At 39.9% G+C, this 23,227-nt stretch overlaps 1 protein-coding gene across 1 annotated transcript; it reads right to left on the bottom strand.

The window, feature by feature from the left end:
* Window positions 1-3,679: 3,679 nt before the first annotated feature.
* LOC149473355 (aquaporin-4-like) lies at window positions 3,680-15,215 on the bottom strand. The gene is made up of 5 exons (XM_089681657.1): window positions 15,030-15,215; window positions 13,908-14,261; window positions 10,130-10,294; window positions 7,956-8,036; window positions 3,680-4,042 (listed from the first exon to the last, which is right to left on the bottom strand). The coding sequence occupies exons 1-5, from the start codon at window positions 15,042-15,044 to the stop codon at window positions 3,824-3,826; spliced, it is 834 nt and encodes a 277-aa protein (XP_089537783.1). The 5' UTR covers window positions 15,045-15,215; the 3' UTR covers window positions 3,680-3,823.
* Between the last annotated feature and the right edge of the window lie 8,012 nt (window positions 15,216-23,227).

Genomic DNA, 23,227 nt, shown 5'->3' on the forward strand with positions numbered 1-23,227 from the left:
ACACCACCCCCTAAAGGGAGGGGTAGAGTCAGAGAGATAGTGGTTAACTCTTCCGTTGTATTCTGTCTCCTCCCTCTGGGCAGCTCACAATATAAGACCACACCAGATTGTTTTGGCTAGATGCTAGTTTAAACCTGATACTAACAGTAGTGTGTAGTAGAAGTACGAATATTGTGCTAAAACACATTTCTTATAATACAAATATGAGTTGATTGTAACTAAAATAAAGTGTGAAAATGGGATTTATATATAAAGCAGTACTGAATATGTAAGAGTAAGAATGAAATATTTGCTGCCATTCGTGCAGAAATGATAACATACAGAATACACAAAGTCTATTTTTACAATGTACACTTACAACGTTTCAGTATGTACAAAAAAAATGTATTACATTGCATCAGTTTGGTGGGTTCATAATTATTGCATACTTTATATGCCTACGTCCTACTTTTCAAAAGTACTTCATGTTTTCATTAGCAATTCTGAAATGTGTATCTAAAATGTTTTTAATGTGCAAGTTGACAGAGGTTACTAATTCTCCATCCTGACACAACACGTGTACATTTGAGAGACGTGTAGTATCCACCCCTACCTTTGTACACCAAAATCTTTACTTTATGTAATTTGGTATGAAATTTGAATGGAGTTGTGTTTTCATGGTAACTGCATTGGAGGTATCTGCAGTGCTAGTGCCACTTTAATAATCAGGTATTTGAACTTGCTATACATCTGATAAGTGAAACCCCTGCCTTGCTCTCTCACATCCTCCACAGTTTATTTTGTAGCACAAGCAGGTTGCATCTAACCGGATTGTGCTTCTGTGTACAGTTATCTGGCTCCTTTCAGGCTGGGGGAGGCATCCTAAATCCACAGCTCCCCTATGGGATTATCCCATGTGCAGTTGGGATTGTTTTGCAAAGCGCTGTGCGAGCATCCTTTGGAACAAAGGCACTTGCTGTGTGTGAGATTTCATTCAGCACAGATCCTAGTCCATTTCTGTGTACTGTGCTGTCAGCATTTCCCAGATCGCCAAAAAAATTATCTATCTATCTATCTATCTATCTATCTATCTATCTATCTATCTATCTATCTATCTATCTATATATCTATCTCAATTATTTTAATGATGGAGAATCTGAAGGATTATATTGGTGAGGAAATGCTATTGTTTTACTGCTAGATAGAACAAGTGAACATCCTAAATAGTTGTAAATTTAACCTTGCAGAAAATGTTTCCATGATTTAGGGATCTGAAGGAGCAAACGGTTCCACTGGATGTAGAACATAAAGTATACTATAATGAATAGATACTATAATGATTTAACAGATGTCAAAACTGAAAAATTCAGTGTTCTTTTGCTTAAGTAACATTCAAAGCTCTATTAACTATACAGGAACCATAAAGTCCTCCACTTGGCACAGATATTCAAAGGAAGTATCACCCTTCTGTAAGATATCACACTGTTTTAAAGCAGTATTAAACCCAAAAGCAAACATTTATGTTGCAGCTTACCAATTCTTAGATGCGATGACTGCATTCATTTTCTTTTTTAGTCTTTCTTTCCCTTATTTTCATATGGTGCTCTAGCCATTAAGTAAAAAAAAAAAAGAAAACTAATGCAGCCACCACATCTAATGATTTGTAAGCTGCATAATATCACATTTTTGGTTTTGGGTCTAATACCGCTTTAAAGTATTGTGAATGCAATAAAAGAAATGAGACACCTTGGTGGTGGGGTGGACAGGTTGAAACTTTAAACTGAGAGTGTTTCTGTGCAGTGACAGATATAGGAACCCACTGGAGTTTATTTACTAAAACCAGAGCGGGCAGAATCTGGTGCAACTCTGCATAGAAAGCAATCAGCTTCCAGGTTTTATGGTCAAAGTTTATTTAAACAAACTGAACTTATACGCTTATTGGCTACAATGCACAGCTTCACCAGATTCTGAATGCTCCAGTTTTAGTAAATCTCCCCCACTGTGTGATTTTTTTAATTTAGGGTGGACAAGCTACAAGCATCACTTTGAAGGCATAGCAAATACTGCAAGTCACTGTCTGTTTTATAAGGGTTCATGCACATGGGTGCATTTAACAGAACAGCATAGACAAATTGGAGTATTTTTGTGCTTGATAGTTCCTGGTGTTGTATACAGCTCCAAATACTTGCATAAAGCAGCTTGTGTGCACGGGTGTAAGCTCCAAAACACAGACTAACTGTGCTCAGGAAACCTATGCCTGTGTGTATGTGCCCCCTTGAGCAAATAATGGTGCATAGTCATATACTGCCACCTGCAACCATTCATGTCTATGAAGCGCCAGAACTCCTGGCCACAAAAATACCCTAGACTGTTGTACTGGAGAATGTACCACTATGCATGAGCCCCAAGACAGCATGTAAGATAAGTTCATGCTAATTTTTTAGATGTATAAGATCACAAAAAAGTACATAGATGCTATTAAAACCATATGTATTCACAAATACAAATTATTTCTTTTTACTTGTTTTTCAATAAATATTGGCTATTAAAAAATGTAGTAATATTTAATTTAGAGTCATAGTAGTTCTGTGGAGAAATGCAAGTAAAGTGAAAATATGATCTCTGTCTCCTGAGACACAATGTGATGATGTAAACAGAGAAAAGCACAGAAAGCCCTATTGAACAAATATTATTAACTCAATCACTGGTTGGTTAACTTTTTGCAGTACTGTAATATGTGTATTTCCAGCTAAACAATGAAGGGAAGACCCAAGAATTTGATTAACTTTGTATTTCCTATTTTGTTTTCCCGACGTTAATGAGGTCATGGCTTGTTTGATAATAAAGCCTTCTCTAGTTGAGATTCTTTTGCTCTAGCCCTACCACCTAAATGAACAGCACACCTGCCAGCCCTAAAGTTTGAACATATATATATATATATATATTTTTTTTTTTTTTTTTTTTTTGGGGGGGGGGTTTTTTGGAAATAGCCTCCAATACAATTAGTCAAACATTTTGGAGTTCTCCACATACTGTATTGGAAATATCAACACTCTTCTTTAGTATATTGAAGTGCTTGCACTCAAATCTTACCACAATTTTTGCACAGATGGATAACTAGTGAGTGGGAAAAAAAAAAGAAATACCTACCTTTACTGGAGAAAATGCGCTTCAAACTGGTCACAGTTTTAAAGGCTTTAGATGACAATACAGGCAGTTGAACAAATCTTCCCCATTGGATATTGGATATTGTATTCTGACAGCAGGTGTAAGCAGCTGTCAGAATACCTAAACACTCACTGCAGCTAATTGGATGCTGTCACTCTTTGGCCAACAAGTTTTCACACAGCTGCTTCAATTTTAAAATCATTTTAAAATGTTTCAGGTGGTGCTCCCTGGACCACCCACGGATCATCCATGGATCACATTTTGGCCAGTTCAGCTGGAAACAACCAAAATTCAATCCATGTATGGCAATGTATCACTGTTAAAAAGGGGGGTCACAGCTCAGATTGACTGAACCACCCTTTTATGTGACAAAGGCCAAGATTTTGGTCATGTGACTAACACTGGAAGGAAACTGTAACAGTTGAAATCTCTGTTCTCCTATTTTTCTATATTTGTCAATGGAAAACTGTTGACTGGATATTTTTCCAGTTTAGGTAACATACAAGAAATATACAAATACAATTAATACAAATTATGGTATCATATGATATAATTTCTTTATGAAATGTTGTAATACAATAACAATTATTAAGCCTATAACATTCACATTTTTTAATGCCAACATTTGTTTCCACTGTCCATAAACAGCAGTTTCTCTGGAAATATTCACTTGCTGTTAATTAGACTCATGTTTTTGCTCCATTTGGCGTGTGCGTCCTACAGTTTGTGTGGCCATGGAGAGGGAAGATCGAGAAACACTTGCCGTTTCTACTATATCGATATCCTTACATGTGAGACAGGCAACCAGCTTTTCCCTTGAGGCACTTGATGCAAAGAAAAATTCATATGAAGCGCCTGCTAGAAAAGCACCAAGAATGGGACCAATCCAGTACACCTAGAAAGACAGATTCAGCATTTGAAGAACCCATAAATAAGTCTAACCAGCCTTTAAATATACAGTAAAAGTGCTAAGAGTTTAATGTACGAATTGTTGCCTGTACCATCTTAAATGAAGTAATTTGCCTGCCTGCATTTAATGATCTGGTAGCAGGTATAAAGGTCAGACCTCTAGAGCAACCTGCAAATACATGCAGTAGCATTCATTGGCCCCTCTGTGCCCTATTGTCAGGTTTTTCTGAAAGTGCAAAGCTCCAACACATCCTGGTATTGTTTAAGCTTGGCTATTATCTCCCATCACCTATAGATTCCTATTTAGCCATTGCTAACTTTCCTAGCCAGTTGAAATTTGTGGAAAGTGGTAGGCAAGGTGTTCATCCAACAATTTTTTTCTAACAGACCCCTATGAATGTTGCATGCTTTTATGGTGAACCAATGTAAATTGAATCTAACGCAAAAGACAAATATAGGGAGAAGATAAACCTATTTATGACACTATAACAAAAGTATTTTTGGTTTGGGAAAAGTAGGAAATATTTAAAACTTAGGTTAAGTTTTTCTTTTTGCTCTCTATTTCCTATTGAAGAAATTTACCTTCACTTCCTCTCTGAGACGCAATAGGAACTGAGGGGAAAGCTCTGCAAACAGCAGTTATTAGCAAAAGGAGGGTCACACTATAAGATTTATCCTTGCCTCCTGTTCCATGGACAACTGTAACATGGATTGTTTATCACTTTCTGACCACCATCACAAGTAAGGAGGGTCAATCTCCATTTCTGGGACACAGACAACAAAAAAAACCCTGAAAGAAGTTCTAAGAATTCTGTGCTGTATACAAAAGTGGTTTTGGCTAGTGATACAATTTAAGTTAAATTAAGTTAAAAATATGTTTTCACTATGCAGTGGGGCTGTGCTCACACTGCATGAATTAGCTGCTTGTTTTTCCTAGGGATGAGGACAAAGTTCATACTCACCTGACCTGCCGATCCTCCATAAACCCACTGTCACGTACCTGACCGGAGGCTGCAAAAGAGAGAGCGCTCCCCTTACGGCTAAGTGCAGTGCGCCCCTGGAAGGTGGAAGCAGGAGGTGCAGTGCCCAAAGAAGCACGGGTTGCCAGTGATGTTGCTGCTTGGAAATGCCTGATGAGATGGAACCCGTGGGTGCTCCAGTTGCAGGATGCGTTTCTCCAGAGAACACGTGGATCCCGGAGGATGGGTAGAGTAGTCAGTAGCCAGAGCCAGGATCAATATGGAACAGCAGACAAGAACAATGTTAGGATCAAGCCGGGGTCATACACAGTAGCAGAAGACAGGAGCAAGGTCAGGATCAAGCCAGGGTCATACACAGAGCAGCAGAAAACAGGAGCAAGGTCAGGATCAAGCCAGGGTCATACATAGAGTAGCAGCAGACAGGAGCAAGCCAGGGTCATACACAGAGTAGCAGCAGACAGGGGCAAGGTCAGGGTCATACACAGAGTAGCAGAAGACAGGAGCAAGGTCAGGATCAAGCCAGGGTCATACACAGAGCAGCAGACAGGAACAAGGTCAGGATCAAGCCAGGTCGGTAATGGGTAATCAGCAGTAAACTCAGGAACACAGGAACGGGAGGGGCTGACGATAATCCAGCAATCACTGAGCAGAGCTTCAGTCCATATAAAGGCCACTGAGTGTCAGCAATTAGTGCACCCTGCATGTGCCGCTTCATTTTCATGCACAGGAATGCATGATTACGTGTCGCCCACCTATGTGCATGCGCTCTTCTTTGCGCAAATTGGTATTGCCATATTGCACATTGGCGCATTTACCCGGGCTTCCTCATCTTTTCCTCTGACACCCACACTTCCCCACGGTCCAGCAAAAGACTGTTCCTGTTTGTGGAGCATGCTTTGAGCGTGCTAACATCAGGAACAGTCCATTAACAAGACCGCTGGACCGCAGGGGGGCAGGAGCCGAAGGGACCGGTCTTGTGCAGTGAGGATTGGCGGGTCAAGTGAGTATATCTCTGCTGTTCTCTCCCCTGTACAAAACTGGTTTTGGCTAGAGATATAATTTAAGTTAAAGCAGAACTCCGGTCAAAAATATTTTTTCACCATGCAGTGGGGCTGTGCCCGTACTGCATGAATTAGCTGCTTGTTTTTTCTAGGGGTGAGGACAAAGTTCATACTCACCTGACCTGCAAATCCTCCAGAAACCCACACTCTCCCACGGTCCAGTGATAGACTGTTCTTGTTTATGGAGCATGCTTTGAGCATGCTAACATCAGGAACAGTCCATTAACAAGACCGCTGGACCGCGGGGGGGGGGGGGGGGGGGGCAGGAGCCAAAGTGACCGATCTTGTGCAGTGAGGATTGGCGGGTCAAGTGAGTATATGTCCGCTGTTCTCTCCCCTAGAACAGTTAACCCATGCAGTGTGGACACGGCCCCACTGCACGGGCAAAAGAAAATTTTGTCCAGAATTCTTCTTTAATCATGAGGAGATCAGAGAAACATAGACTGACAAGGAATCTGGGTCACTTCAAAAAGAAACTGTAATATGGAACTTTGCTCAGAAAGATTAGATTGCCTTGGCCTTGGCTCAGACTTGGAGAGACCTAATCTCTCTTTAAGTAATGTTCATGTGTCCTTAGATTGTGTATTTATATGTAAATGGTAAAGAAATGAAGAATAACAATAAAAACTAAGATCACCATTTTATAACAAATTTTAGAATTTGTTATATAAAACTGAAGTAACAGTTAAAAAATACAGCATTAAAAAGTATAATTTTTAATTATTATCTTGGGATAATTTTATTCTTGTAAATAATGATTGGTAAGGCAAATAAAATCATAAAGTGCTAAAGGCACAATTGTTCTACCAGTATTTTCTTTGGTTTTCTGTTTACAGCTAATTTAAAAAAAAAAAACAAATAAAAAAAAACAATAGAGAACATGCAGGGAATCTACATAATCCCAGAAATCCAGTACTGCAGGACAGCAGTGCCATGGATGTATCTATTCTTCTGCTCATTAGCATAAAGACAATAAAGATAACATTTTAATTTATATTTGAAAGCTAATCTATTTTAAGGAGCTCACAAAAAATGTGCATCTTTTTAGGACCTCATTGCATATGCTTTGAGTATTAACCCCTTTGCATTGACAGTACGCAAATATGCGGCTTCTAGGCGAGTGGGCCTTGATGCAGAGAGGCCACATATTTGTGTACCTAAATGTAAGCAAATGTTCCGAGACTGCGTGCCCTGAATGCTCCCGGCACAGTTACTGATGCTTGATGGAAAGCTATCAATCGCTACTTGTGATCCTGAACTTTCCCATCATGTGACCGCTGTGACAGCCAATCATGGTGGTCACATGATTACAAAATTCCACCTTGCCTCCTGGAATCTGAAACTCCTTAAAGGGCAGGGAAGTGCAGCATTAAGCTAGCCATACATTAATGTTTTCTTTTTTTTTTCGACCAGTGGGTTTAACAAAAATAAAATAGACCCCATTTCCCTATCCATCTCAAATCACTCCTACTGTGCTTTTGTGATTAAAATCCTATCTATAGAAGGCACAAAGAATAGCACGAGTGGCACATAAAATCCCTAGGTTATTTATTTGATCATTAGGTTTAAGGGGATGAGAAAAGGGAGCAGCCGGGAGAAGGTAATGTTTATTAAAAAGTTTATTATTATTATATTATTATATAAGGTGTAAAGGGTGATTTGGATTTGTACCCCTGTTAGTCTGGTTTCTCTTATGTGTTATGTCTTGTGGGTTTATGTTTGTATGTGTAAGGTTTTAGTAAGGGATGTTCTATATCTTTTTTTGTAATGTGTATAAAATTTTATAAAATATTTAAATAAAAAAAGAAGCACAATAAAATGTGAGAAATATTTTTTTTGTTTTTCTTTAGAAACTCACCCAGTGATGTTCCCAAAACCCAGTAAGCAAGGCTGGTCCAAATGATCTGGCTGGGTTCATACTTCCACCTGAGAATGGCCCCTATTATTTATGATGGCAAGAATTTGAAGATACAAATAATAAAATGTTATTAATAGTACCAATGACAATCCTGCACATTTTTAAAGTAGAATAACGTAATAAAAATGTTTTAACATTTTGAATTTAGGGTATGCATTTGTAGGCATCAGCTTAATTAGCAGCATGGTTACCAAGCATGATCAAATACAGTAAATCTCTTAGAAGAAGAATAGCACATGGCAATTTACCAATAATATTTTAAGAGGGTTGATTTTGAAAAATATTAATTTGGTAGGAATTATGTATTTTTTCATATTTTTAATTGAATGAGCAAAGAACTCTTGCTTCCCCAACTCACTGTGTAGCAGACATTCCACAGTGTCTCCAACTTACTTTCACTGTTCCTGACTGCTATAATGACTACATATTCCATGGTATCTTGCTGCCTTTAAACTGTAATTCCTGTACTGATTATATTCCTGAAATTCCTCTCAGCACCTCTCTAGTTCAAATGGCAGGGTCTGTCAATAATGTGACACAACAGTGCCTACTCACAGGGCATAGTAAAGATGTGTCAAAAAGGATGTAAATGTGCGGAAATCTTCACAAAGTAATTTCATAATTAATTCAAATTATTAGGAGTAGGCTATAACTATTTGAAATTCAATGTGAAAATAAATATATGATTTTACATTTTGACCATAAATATGCTTTTAACTGAACCTCAAACCAGGATTTGGGCATTCATGTATTTACACATTCTTAACATGCAGTTAATGAGCTTTAAAACAAAGACCTCTGAAAGCTGCAGGCACTGTGAAGCAACTACTCTTCAGAGTTCACAGGATAAGCACTGAAGTTGTCTAATGTACTGTATATCTCAAAATAAACACTGTACAAGTCCTATTCTTAGCACCCCTCTCTCCTTTTGCCCTTCCAGCAGTGACTTGACAACCTTCTAATCTGTAATGTGAACTCAGTGCAGGGGCTCTGGGAGGGGAAGCAGGGTGAGCTTAGCTGCTAAGAGATAACAATGTCGATGCTTCTATGATAAATTTTGAGTATAAGGGAAATTGTACACGGTACTGGTGTTTGAACATCAGTATTCCTGACCAAAATGTCTTGCTTTTATTTTGCGTGTATTCATACGTATCTGCAAATATGCACATACATGGGCAAAATAAATTCTAGGTTTCAGAATGGAATTTTAACCTCTTCAAATTAACATTTTACACACATGCATGGATATTTACATGCATATGCATGTAAAATACTGACCGTCAATCGAGATTTCTGTATTTTACTTTTTTTCTACTTTATCTATATGCAGTGCATGTTTATGTGCCTGTGTGTACAGGCACAATGAAAACAATGGTCTGCATTCAGATCAATGAAAAAAGGCCTGTATGCACCCCAATGTGCAATGCAGCTACAAAGGTCAATGTATAGGACCACCTGTACAGCAGGGAAGGAGTGGCCCAGCTAATAGGCCTGGTAGCAGCCACCAACCCATCAGCGGTACAGGAGAGGATCTGTGTGAGTACCCATGCACCACGTGGGCGATAGTGAAAGGAGCACTCTGGTGGGAAACCAGACTCGCCACCTACTTGGGACTGTCCATTGCTTAAAGTGACAGGAACCAGATTTCCTGATCAGGGATACCTCCAGATTGCTGGGTTAAGGAAGAGGAATTGATCTAGGGTCTGGGGAGGTACATTAGGAGGTACTGGCTAGCTCTCCAACAGAGACTGCATTGCAGTGGAGGTTTGTAAATAGTTCCAGGAAGTTGTCCTCAGTTCATCAGTTCCCTGGGGCATCCCCTAACCCTATCTTAGTTCAAATCCCCTAAATAAAATGAAACCAAAGCTCAAGGACTGATTTCTGACTCTGGATGCAAGTCTATGTGAAGATGCATGTTGCCTGGCTGTGCAGGACTATAGGGGGACCCAATTATCTAGCGACTCCTATGGGGGGGTAGAGCTGCACTAAATTGTATCAGAAATGCGTGGTGAACATCTTGATAGGTTGTGTCTTTAACCTGATATGCACTTTTATTCCTCCAGTTTATGCCTCAATTGATCTGTGTCATTTATAGAGATGAATGTTTCTCTTACCGCTGTTAAAGCGCCTGCTATCAGAGAAAAGCCAATAGCAACACTTCCTGGCTCTGCCATGTCCCTGCGCCTTCGATCGTCCACAGCAAAGATCGTAAAAGCTAATTGGAATGTAGAGAGGATCTCCATTCCCACAGCCTGTCCAGCATTTCCCTCACTACTCACCTGTGAAGAAAAGACCAGTAAGTGCAAATTTTACCTGCCATCAAAACTCCATTTAAAAAAATGATTTACATTCAGAGTGGCATTAGGCAGGAGGTGATTCCCACCAGAACCCAGAAGGGAAATATTTCCCTATCCTCACCACTGCTGCTGTAACAGGATGAGGTCAGCTTTTTAGCTGTATTATGCATATGAATAACTTTGAAGACTATCTTTCTCTGCAGGTTTTAATTAACCAGGACCACGAGAAACTTGGTTGAGGAGCTATGACCTGTCACAGCAGGGAAGAACAGCAAGGTCTTCTGCCAGGGTCATTAATTGCTGTAAAGACCTACTGAGTAATCAAGGTTTCACAATACAGCCAAAATTGGAAAAAAAAATATTTTCTATAGTTATTTCAGATACTGGAAGATCAAATAATGAACATAAAGGGATAACACACATGATTAAGGAACAAAGCTTAGTGTGCATAGTGTACACTCACCAGCCACTTTATTAGGTACACCTGTTCAATTGCTTGGTAACACAAATTGATAATCAGCCAATCACATGGCAGCAACTCAGTGCATTTAGATATGTAGACACGGTAAAGACGACTTGCTGAATTTCAAACTGAGCATCAGAATGGGGAAGAAAGGGGATTTAAGTGACTTTGAACCTGGAATGGTTGTTGGTGCAAGACGGGCTGGTCTGAGTATTTCAAAAACTGCTGATCTACTGGGATTTTCACACACAACCATCTCTAGGGTTTACAGAGAATGATCCGGAAAAGAGAAAATATCCAGTAAGCAGCAGCTGTTTGCAGTGACATTCAGATGGTAGGGTTAGAATTTGGCATAAGCAACATGAAAGCATGAATCCATCCTGCCTTGTATCAGTGGTTCAGGCTGGTGGCGGTGGTGGTGTAATAGTGTGGGAGATACTTTATCGGCACTAGCAAGGTGTACTTAATAAAGTGGTCGGTGAGTGTATAAATCATATTGAAAAAATATCATCAGTATTAGTGCATGAATTGTGCAGACTTAGAGTATCTGGTGTTCTTAATACACACAGGTTTATGATAATGAGAAATGTTAGAAAGCAACCAGATGATACTCTGATCTGTGTTGTATATGTTAAGTTACTTTGTTATTTAAAGTGGAGCTCCAGTCCAAACAGGTAGAGTTGGTAAGGTGTTAGAAACTCTGTCATGTTATTATTACTGCTTCTATATAAGTTTGAAAGATCCCATCTTACTTTCGGTACTAGTGGCTGTTTTTAATAGAACAGAAAGTGAGGGAAGATCTAAAATGTAACATGTTAACAGAACATGAGTAAAAATGGCAATCTCCTTGAATCACCTGTGCTAGTGGCTACTATTAACGGTGGAATCTTGTGGAGACTACCATTTACTTTTTGGTGTGTCTCCAGAGCAAGAAGAGAGAGTAATCTTCCCTAGTGGGCTTACAAGCAGCAGTAGAAATCTGATAGAGGTTCTAACCATTCCATACGTCACCCAAATCTAGAAAAACATTTTGAGTGGAGTTAAGAATTAGGTGCACCTACAAGTGTACGTAAACTGTAACAATTAACTTTTCTTATTTGCTTCCATTTGGTCTGTAAAATATACTGTAAATATACAGTCCTTATCTTGAGATTACAGAATGATTACCCATTATAATGTGGAGGTAGGAGGTAGGTCTGAGTAGTTCAGCAAGAGAAAACCTGACAGGGCTGATTTTTCTCAGTCCACAAAAAACTATGTTGTCAGTCCACTTTAGAAAGTAGGAGCTGCATTTTTGACAGATCAAGAAGTATTTTTCTGCACTTGCAAGGTCTTCGAAGGGATAAAACATGCATTTATTGCAGAGATGTATTGCTCAAATGCTTTTCGTATTATGGTCTGACATACACTTTAAAGAAATGCATAATAATAATCAACTTCAGGTAAAAGGCAATCTCAAACAGTGGGCTACTAATGTTGTATACCCTGTGCTTCCACTTTGCAATGCAATCCACTCAGTTTACTTTGATTTAAATGTTAAAAAAACATTCCCTAGATCCCATGCTGACTACTCCATTTTGGTTCTCTTATCTACACAATCCCAGTAAGTAGAATTAACATGCTTGCTAGTTTTATAGCTTTAGTTGATGTGACAGTAGTCAAGGGGGACAATTAGAACTAGAAAATTTACAATTTCTGGGGAAATTGTGTGAAGTGTTCTTGCCGCCACCAGTAGTCTACAACTGGAGTGGGCGGAGTAGCTTTTGTCACTCTGCTGGCTGCTCACACACCTGGGTTCCTATGGCAACTCACTCTACAGCAAGGGCAGAGGAGCGGTTAAAAACAAACTGCTCCAACTTGCTCACTTCACTGGCGGTTGCCATCTTCAAATGGTTGTAGTTTTAAAATGATAAATCCTACAGTGAAGAGCCTTATATTGTGAGAATGACAAGACCTAGACCTACATTTTGATGCATAGTATGTCTCTGAAATATTAAAAATGAAGGCACAGTCGCAGTTTAGAAATTGCCCTTCAAATTTCAGGTGTCTAGAGTGGATTTTCAATGAATGTCAATGGGCGGCGTGAGTTGCAAACAAATGGTCATATTGTGAAAACTATCAGGACTATGGCTTAGCCGTGGACATTTTTAGTGGCAGCAGGGATAGCTGAATGTATTGATATAAGATTTGTGTAAGTGGGCTTGAAAATGAGTGATGGCAGTTTAGAAATCATGTCCTGATTTTTCATCACACGCTCTAGCTTTTGTCAGCTCCCACTCTAGTTTTGAACATTCTGCCATTCATTCCTATGGGAAAATTTCACCACAAAAACGGCGAGATTTCGTGAACCATTTGGCGAAACGTTCCACAAAGTAATAGCACACCAATCGGGAACAATCCGCACTTTTCGGTATATTACTGTCTATGTAGTGTAAAAACTGTGGGTTAGGGTGGTAAATTTGGCTATAATAATAAGAATATATATGTGAGATAACAATAAGTAGTCTTACCATGCAAGAACACTTAATAATTAATATTTCTGTCGTATGAGAAAAAGGGCAAACAGAATGGTATTTTTGAGATGAAGGTGACATATTCGACTGAATATGAAGTGTGAAGGAGATCTTAGAGACACAAATGTACTGTATGTCCAAGAAAATATGTTATAGGTAGTCCTCTTGGCATGGCGTTGAATATGTATGACTGTGTAGCGTCACAGACAACCAGTATGTTTAAGGCTGAACTTCGGGTTTACTTTCATTGTAAATAGTTTGGTTGGATCAGCTTGGCCCAAACTTTTTAAAGTGAAAGCAAACCTGGGGTTTAGCTTTAAAGGTTGTCAAAGAAAGGTGGAGTGCCAGGAACACAAAACATATAAATACTGTGGAAAGCAATTCTACCAACACATGACCATCTTTAGAAACTGTAATGTTTTGAATGCTTGGAACTTACAAATACTATTTGTCTACACATTTTTCATTTTTTCTATAAGTAACATGACATTTGGAATATTAAACATAGCTACAAATGGCAGGGTTATGTTTACATTACATGTAATTCTCATTTGATTACTGCTACTGGTCTTCATGTTATTGGCAACTCAATTGCCTTACATTTTAGTGATTCACTTACTCTAGTAACAAGCTGAATAAAGACTGATGCCGGTAGGAATAGATAGAAAATTGCAGAGGCACATGTAGCACCAAGAATCTGAGCTACACCAAAGACCAATCCATGAAGCAGATCCAACCTTCGTGCACAAACAAGAGCAGATGTGATGGCTGGATTTAGCTGAGCACCACTTATGTCCCCAAAACTCTGTACCAGACTGACAACTGACAGACCTGCAGCCACAGCTGGGGCCATGGAATGTGTTTGAGATGCTCTCATTTGCAAGCTTGAGGACCCTAAAACTACAACCATCAGTATAAAAGTTCCAAGAGCTTCTGCTAGCACTGAGCGCCAGAATCGATGTTTCCTCAACTCCTAGAAAATGAAATAAAGAAAAAATCTTTAATATATTGCAAATGCATGTTTTATACATTCAACTAAAACCAGCATAAATGTAATGACTGTTTTGCTTCAAAACAACATGAAAACTATTTTTAAAAATAATTTTTTTCCAGTGTATTCTTGCTGCAAATTTCAGGACACCTAGCTTCATTCACATTTTGCAACCCCATGACAGTTATTGAACCACACACATTTTCACACTCTAGGAAACACTTAGTCACAATCTAACTGATCAATTGTAATGTACAGCGCTGAGCGAACTATTGGCGCCTTATAAATACTGTATAATAATAATAATAATAATAATCATTATATTCTGGGTTGTGGGAGGAAACCAGAGCACTCGAAGAAGGCTGGAATTAAGTCTATGCAAACTACAGTATATGCAGATATTGAACACAGAACACTGGGGTTTTTGTAAAAGAATAGCTAATGAAAGAGTGACTAGCTGCTTTATGCCATATTCCTTTCAGGATTTTACAAATTGGATCTTCAAATGAAATGTAGTGTCAGTAATGCATACAATAAACTTGAAAAATTCAAATGTTTACATTTAAAATTTGTCATAATAAAAATACTATGGAGACAGCAAAAGTCTAGCATGGAAATTATGTTGTTAATAAAACATCGGGTAAAGAAAATAATAAAAATCAATAAACAAATAATAAAGAACAAAAGAAAAGTATATGAAGATTTGATTAGCACAACATATGATAATAACGAAGAACCGTATCTGCCTACCTCTTTGATAACCATCCTGCTTCTGTGCTTCTGGGGTGTTGAGTGAATAGACAACCTGAAGCTCTAGACTCCTTCAATCCACTTGTAAAGCTCTCTAACTTTATAACTCAATATATGTTCTCTGACATAAAGGGAAACCTGCAGAAACCGATTTGGTTTCCTTGTTGTTGTAAATAAACAGGAAAATTGGGAATGTTTTCCTTTGATGCAAATCATTAGGAAAAGGCTTAGTTACTGTGGATACTGTGTGATAGAACCCCTATTTCAATGTGAAAAGGATGTTAAGCAGTGCAGCTGGATGGGCCAGATCTAACCCCTTTAGTTACCTTGGTGACTATTGTCATACATTTGATGAGTTACTTTCATCTCCAAAAACACATATTGCACAAATCCATAAATAGAAGCAAATTTAAATAGACAGTTCTTCCCCATGTACTTGGTTACTAATAGAATCCATGTTTGCAGAATTGTTTTAAAAGCTAAAACTCTTACTGCGTCAAATACGTTTGGGTGGCCAACAGGGAAGGAGACCTTGTTGGAAATGCTGTTTTAGCTCAAATCTATGGGGCCCCCCCTCCTCAGTGCTGTGCCCCTCTCCCCCCCATAGCTGCACCAAATGACACTCCATTGGAAGACATAAATGCTGTGGTTGATGACACTGAACAACCTACACTGGGAGAAGCCCTGCGTGCTTTAAGCAAATGCACAGCTTCGGTTAACACACTCAGAGATCGTTTGGGTGGACTGAAGTAAGATGTGTCCTTATTGCAGCAGAGGGAAGCGGCATCAGTGATCTGGAGGACATGATGCCCTCCTTGATTAGCTAAGCACATTCCACTGTACAATTGGCCACGACTAACAATTTAAAAGCTGAAGATATTGAGAATAGGTAAATACATTTCTGTAAAGTATCTGTTAAGTTTTCAGGCGAATACAGTGTTAACATAACAGTAAGCACGTTATCTGAAATGCTATGTAGCACAACACATTCAGATTACAATGCAGAATACTTTATTATTCCCAAAGGTATTAAAATACAGTGATACTCAATGAAGAACAAAGCAGAATCACAATTAACAAACAAACACTAAAGAAGCAAGAACAAACAAAATATAAGTCACCAATAACAGCAAATTATTATATACAATAACATGAATTGAAATAAAACAAATGAAAAACAAAATTAAATACTGTACTGTAATAAACTTACCATCCTATCAAAACACTGCATTGAATAAATAACGTCAGTTGAACAAATAGCAAAAGAGTCAGATTACAAAATGCAAATATTGCACCATTTCCCCTAAATAGTATAATAATACCAACATAATATAAATGCAAAATAAAAATCTGGATCATAAATTTAAATTAAAACCCCCAAGTCCAGCACTCACAGAGAAGAATTATAAATGTGATGGCCACAGGCAAAAATAATTTCAGCGTGGTTGGTACTCTGAAGGTACTCCTCAGACTGACCAGCGTATTGTGTAGTGGGTGGGATGTATGGCCCAAGTTGTCCTACCCTCTGATACTGTGGTTAAAAAATCCAACTCCAATCCAACATCTTTGGGCTTGTGGATCAGCTTACTGAGTCTGTTGGTGTCAGCCATCTTAAGCCTGCTTCCCCAGCATGCAGGAGAGCACTGGCCATCACAGACTCAAAAAACATCTTTAGCATAATTTTGCAGATGTACTAACCATGGGCCATAACATGGGCCATCAACACCTGTAGTCTTCTACATCTGTTCACACAAAGGGCTGACTTGATAAAGTGAGATGAAATTAATGTCTATTCACTTTAAACAAGCATTTATGTATGGGAGATTGGAAAACAGAAGTCCATCAGCTCATCCCTGCAGTTACTACCTTTTTTATCACTTGACCTTCCATTTTAGATTTTAAGCTCTAACAAGCAGGGCCCTCTGCTTCCTCCTGTATTGAATTGTATTGTGACTGTACTGTCTGCCCTTGTGTTGTAAAGTGTTGGCTCTATATAAATCCTGTATAGTAATAACTTTACTATTTACCACCAAATGGACGCCTAATTTATCCTGAAAAAACATGGTATAATTTTCCTTGATATGTTCAACTTTAGTAACACATGCCAAAGTTTAAAAACTGCATTCAGGCATTACGTTTTGTTTTACCTTCAGTTATTAAAAGGTTAAATATTTTTAATGGAGTGCTGTGTCTAAACCAGGGGTACTGAATTAACATTCAAAGAGGTCTGGGCAGTAACATTTTCTTTCTCCAGAGGTCCAAATCTCATTTTTGTTCTATGACTCAGGTCCTACACATCACAGCCCCACCCCCCACCCCTTTTGCATCACAGCCCCCTTTACATCAGTGTGTTAAGTCCCCTCTTTCACATCACAGACCCCCTTCACATCAGAGCCCCCTGTCATCACATCGCAGTCCCCCAACATCATAGCCTCCACCCCAAATATCACAATCCCCCCTGCAATCACAACCCGCCACATCACAGCCCCCCCTCCTGACATCACAGCCCTCTTTGCAATCACAGCCATCCTCCTCACATCACAGCCCCCCCATATCACTTCTTCCCCTCTCTCACAGCAAACCTGCCCATATCACAGCTCCCCCTCTCACATCATAGCTCCCCCCATATCAAAGCTCCCCCCAAAGACTGTCCTCCCTTACAATCACAGTCCCATTAATCCATAGTCTCTACTGCAGTTACAGCTCTTCCCCCTTTCACAGTCCTGCCTTAGTACGGCAGAGGGCGTGAGATATGGGAGGTCTGCGCTGAAGGCGGGAGCTGACCAACTCTTCTTGTTAACAAGTGAAAGGTTAGGCAACTCCCGCTCCCCGTGTAGATAAGCCATATCTCCCGCCCTCGTCCCTGCTGCAAATTTAACAGCAGGCAGGTGAATGCATATACAGAAGCGGAATCCATCCTGCTTTGTCTCCCACCCTCTGCTGTGAACATTAACAGCAGCATCTGCGGCTGGAGAGGAGTCCACTCAGGCTGCCAAGTGGTGTGGCCGCGGTCTGGACAGGACTGTCATTCGTGGTAGTGACGCCTGCTCTAAACAAATCCATTCATAAAAATCTGCTGTAAAATGAGTACAGTGGGGAGTCAACATTGTCACTGCTCACAGTTATATGAATGGCTTTGTTTACTTTCAGACTCATTCACACAATATAAATATGTCTGAAGTAAACTGTTTACACCTGGTGTTGGGAGAAGAGTGGCTTAACCAGGGGGAGGATATGGTTGAGAGAAGAGCAGCTTGATTGGAGTAGGGTGTGTAGGGGAGTGGCACCTTAAGGAGGGAGAGATGACAGGGACAAGAGCAGTTAGATGGGGGAGAGGTGGATCTGACTTATAATTTAGTCCTGCACACAGCTCAGACCACAGTGTTCCTTCCACAGGAAAAACTTCAGACATTTTTACTCTCAGATTTTATTTCTCCAGTCCAGAAGACTCTCTGCTTTTGCATGAGAGAACTAGGTCTGATTGTAGCCTCTTTTGAGGCATTTCCATTAGCCTAGTTTCACTCAATTGCTCTACTTTTTGTGGTCATGGGATTAGTCAATCCAATCTCTGGACAGACCAATGTGTTTGTCACCGAGGACCAGGTTGTCCCTGGCTTGGTGGCTTTGGAATCCAGCTCTGGAGTTGGGGGAGGTCCTCTATTCCCATCTTTTGGAGGATCCTCATGATGGAGGCCAGCTGTTAGGATGAGGAGGGGCCCTGGGCATGCTGTCAGCACAGGAGACTTGGCTGCTGTCTGAGTCTCATCTGCCAATGAACATCCTGGAACTTTTGGCACACAATTTGGCTGTCTGTGCAGTGTGGCCTGTCCTACTAGAGGGTCATCTGTTCCACATTCAGTTGAAAATTCACAGAAGTGGCATACAGCAACTGTCAGGGAGGAATCAGACGTCTTGCCACAGCAAGAGAGCTGGATCAGATCCTGTCCTGGGCAGAACTTCATGTTCCAGCATTGTCAGCCTCTCCTGAAACATCTTCCACGTTCAGGGGCGGACTGACCATTTGGAAACTCGGGCGCTCCCCGAGGGCCCAGGGTCAGTAGGGGGCCCCATGAGATGCCCCTGGTACCTTTTTCATAGGCTTTTTGTGTTTGGGCAAGGACACAGGGGCCCCATGATCCCCTATTGCCCGGGGGCCCCATGAGTTGTCAATCCGCCCCTGCCTGGTACCTTTTTCATAGGCTTTTTTGAGTTTGGGCAAGGACACAGGGGCCCCATGATCCCCTATTGCCCGGGGGCCCCATGAGTTGTCAGTCCGCCCCTGTCCACATCTGCTTTGCAGGATTGAGATGGAGGGCATTCTGGTGATACTCATTGGCCCAGGCTTATGTGGTTTGCCAACCTGGCAAGGCTCCTGGCAGATGCTTTGGGGTTCTGCAGGATTTTCGGGATCTCCTGTTCCAAGGACTGATTTGCTACCCTGCTTCACAGTTGTTGGCTTTATGAGCATGAATGTTAAAACCCTGGTTCTGAGAAACAGTGGCATGTCTGTAATTCCTATGATGGTGAAAGTTAGGAAGTCTGCTTCTCGGAAAGTCTTTTATCGGTCATGGAAGCCGTACTTGACTTGGTGTAAAGCTTCCACCACAGGAGTTTCTTAATTGGATAAATCCTCTTCTTCCTGCAGCTTGGTCCCTCTCAGTTTTTAGTTCTGAGCAATATCAAGGGTAAAGTTTCTGCTTTGTATTCTGTTTCAGAGGCTGTTGAAGGGCACAAGCCCTATGCTTCTATGTTTATGAGCGTGCTTTTAGCACTATTTGTTATAAAACTGAGGTATGCAGAGGTTATCCTGAGCTGTTCTACAGTTTTTATGTTTGCCATTGTCCAATCCCCATGTAGGCAGCAATATAACCCAAATGGTGAAGAATTCCTGTGTCCCTCAATGGACTCCAAGAAAAGAAATTTACGGTAAGTACAAAAATCCTATTTTTCTTTTGTAGAGTAGGGGAAGTCTAAAACTTGATTTTTATATTTGTATGTTTTCCTGTTGCAGCTTTTCTTCAGCAAAACTAAAATTAGGGGAAACCGGAAAAACCCAACAGTCAAGTAAAAAACCTAAAAGTTTTTGACTTGACATATAATCTACAGGAAACCTGTACTAAGCAACAAATGGAAGCTGTCTTTGCTAACATCTCCTTTGGAAAATACTAATTATCTGTCTGTCATGCTGTTTCCTCGGCAGCATAGTTTTCACAGGCCCATTCCTCCTTACTGTTCCCCCACCTTGGAGGGACTGTCCCTCTTTTAGAATCCAGTCCCACTGTCTCTTTTCTTCTCAACTGCTCCTTTTTTGGTCTGATGTGTAGAACTCTATAATAAATCTACTATTTAACTTCCAGAAGTGTTATACTACACTTGACCTTTCATCCAACCTCCGAATTATTGCATTTGCTATTTCGAAAAGTCGGTATAAAGCAAATGTAAGTTTGAATAAAAGCACTTATGGGTTTAATCATATATTTTTATGCATATTAATTATTCCTGCTCCCTTGTAACTGGGGGGTGGCAGGAGTATGTCCTTTGTCCACATATTTTGTGGTGAAAGATGTCTCACTTTACCCTCTTATAAAGTTGGGAGGTTTGTCGGACCTGGTACAAGTATAACAAGAAGCATGTCTGTCTTCACTTTGACTTGTTCTGGGTCAATGACTCACAAAGTATTTAAGGTCAGCATGTCTAACAGCAATTGCAGTTTCCATATTTTTCTCAGTACAGGTTCAGGTTAATTTTAAAGGCGCCTTGGAAATTATACATTTCATCTTTTCCAATTCCCTTTATAATTACAATTGTAGTACACTAAACTTAATAATAATAATTACCCAAAAACTCTGGAGCATCAGATTCCCAATATTATTTTCCACTTTGTCAAGTAGACCAGGTCACAGAATGTGAATGCAGCTTTAGGCCAAACAACAAGCATCAGCAAAACAAAACAGGTCCAGTATTAGGATGAGCCATACAGCGAGAAAAGCTATTGTCATGTGGGCCATTATTCACTTCTGGCATAGAGGGTAACCGAAAGGGAGGGAGTGTGACCAGAGCTGGGGGGGGGGTTCTAATTGTATTTCAGCAATGCTCTGTGCTTATAATGCTGATGCATTGGGTTCTTTAATAGAAAACACCCAGAACAATCAGAAAACTGTTATAAGCATTAAACCTATCTAAAAAATCCCTGTCAGTCTACTCCTGTTAAAACATGCTCGCAAACACTCTGCCTTATTTTTGTGATGTGTCAGGCTCTGTTACAATCACCTCGAACACAGGAACTTGTTTGCAGCTTGATTGTATGACTTTGCTTTTGCATAAAATGTTTTGCTGTTCTTTAGTATCTGATCAGCCAATATATAGCCACATGGTTGATATATCACAACAGAAGACAACTGGATATATTATAGAGCTGTATTCATGGACTGAACCTAACATTGCACGCACTATTAGTACCTGATCAGTCTTTCTACATAAGCAGATCACTCTCTGTGTTATTCTGTTGGTCACTTATGTCGATTGTAAGTAAAGCACAAAAACTGGAAACTCAGTTGTAATCTGAGTGTCATACAAAGAATAAAAAATTATTAAAGGTATACTAAGCCTGAGGAATCTAATATCGTTCATCGCTAACACATATACTGTACTTTGGCATGACCAGTTTTAGTACAAAATCATACATAAAATGGCTAAAGGAAGATTAAAAAGCAACACATAAGTCTCCTTTTTTATTCTTGCACAGTTAAAATAAAATAATATAGAGAATTTGCATGACTGATGTTGAGAAGAATGAGTATTTCAGTATTTAAGTGTTTTTGCATGGCAAGACCACTTACTGTTATCTCACATATATATTCTTATTATTATAGCCAAATTTACCCCCCTAACTCCTCCCACAGTTTTTACACTACATAGACAGTAATATACCGAAAAGTGTCGATTGTTCCCAATTGGTGTGCTATTACTTTGTGGAACGTTTCACCGAATGGTTCACGAAATATCTGCGTTTTTGTGGTGAAACTGGTCCCATAGGAACGAATGGCAGAATGTTCAAAACTAGAGTGGGAGCTGACAAAAGCTAGAGTGTGAGCTGAAAAATCAGGACATGATTTCTAAACTGCCATCACTCCCTCATTTTCAAGCCACTACACCCAGTTACTCCGCCCATTCCAGTTGCAGGCTACTGGTAGAGGCAAGAACACTTTACACAATTTCCCCGGAAATTGTAGCTTTTCTAGTTATTTTTTTCAGTTTAGAACACTGCATTAAGATTAATGTGGACCTGCAGCAATGCTATGTCTCCATTACAGTCATTCGGCTCTTGTGCAAGGAAACCTGCACTGAAAGGTATACAGAAATTCTCACTGCCACGCAGTTTCTTAAAGGATAAGTTCACCTCTTGGAAAATGTTACATGTTCCACCCATTTTTAGGGTGAAACATTTAACATGTTCCAGCAGCTGCAGCCTCTCCCCCTTCACTGTGACAGAGAGCGGGGTATCTTATCCCCGTGCCCACTGTCACTATTTAAAAATAACACAGTCATGCAGGGCTCCACCCACGTGCTTGCTTCATTCATTCACAGTTTCCTGTGAATGAATGCTTACAAGTACTGTCAGCCTTTAATTGTAAAGAATTGCTGCAACAATTCTTCCTCCAGAAGAATGTGCTTTGGATTTCCTTTAAAGCCAGTCACCTGAACTTATGCCAACGCATTGATCATATGATCTCAGCTGTAGGAGCTTACATGACATCTCTATCTGAACAGAGATCATGTAACTAGCACTTCAGCACTTGGTCACTTGACTGGGAACAGAAGAGGCATGGATTTCTGGAGGATTGCTAGCCAGTTGTTGAGGCTTGTAGTATACCCTGTGAATAAATTTTAGTTGGATGAACCAGTCTCTAGCAGAGATCATAGTGGGGCAATGGTAAAAGGCAGTCCTCCCAGTCGTCCTCCAAAAGGGATGGGAGGTCCCTATGCCACTTGTCATAAAGAGATGTAATATCAGTGAGAGATCAGAGGAGAAAGTTGGGAAGAGATGGAGGACAAGGGTTTAGGAAGATCCTCATGCAGTGACAAGTTTTCTAAGGAATCAAAGCATAGCATAAGTGTAGATGTAAATTGAGCAGCAACTGCATGTCGCAGCTGTAGATATCGAGAAAATATTAAATCTGGCAGATTAAACATACTGT

Source organism: Staurois parvus, unplaced genomic scaffold (assembly GCF_062004578.1).
Source record: "Staurois parvus isolate SC_StPar_1 unplaced genomic scaffold, SC_StPar_1.0 ptg000017l, whole genome shotgun sequence".
Lineage (NCBI taxonomy): Eukaryota > Metazoa > Chordata > Amphibia > Anura > Ranidae > Staurois > Staurois parvus.

Coding starts and splice junctions, on each gene's coding strand:
- LOC149473355 (XM_089681657.1), bottom strand. Junction 10,295..13,907: donor TTATTCAGCTTGTTACTAGA/GTAAGTGAATCA, acceptor TTTTCTTCACAG/GTGAGTAGTGAGGGAAATGC. Junction 8,037..10,129: donor TAGCAGGCGCTTTAACAGCG/GTAAGAGAAACA, acceptor CATAAATAATAG/GGGCCATTCTCAGGTGGAAG.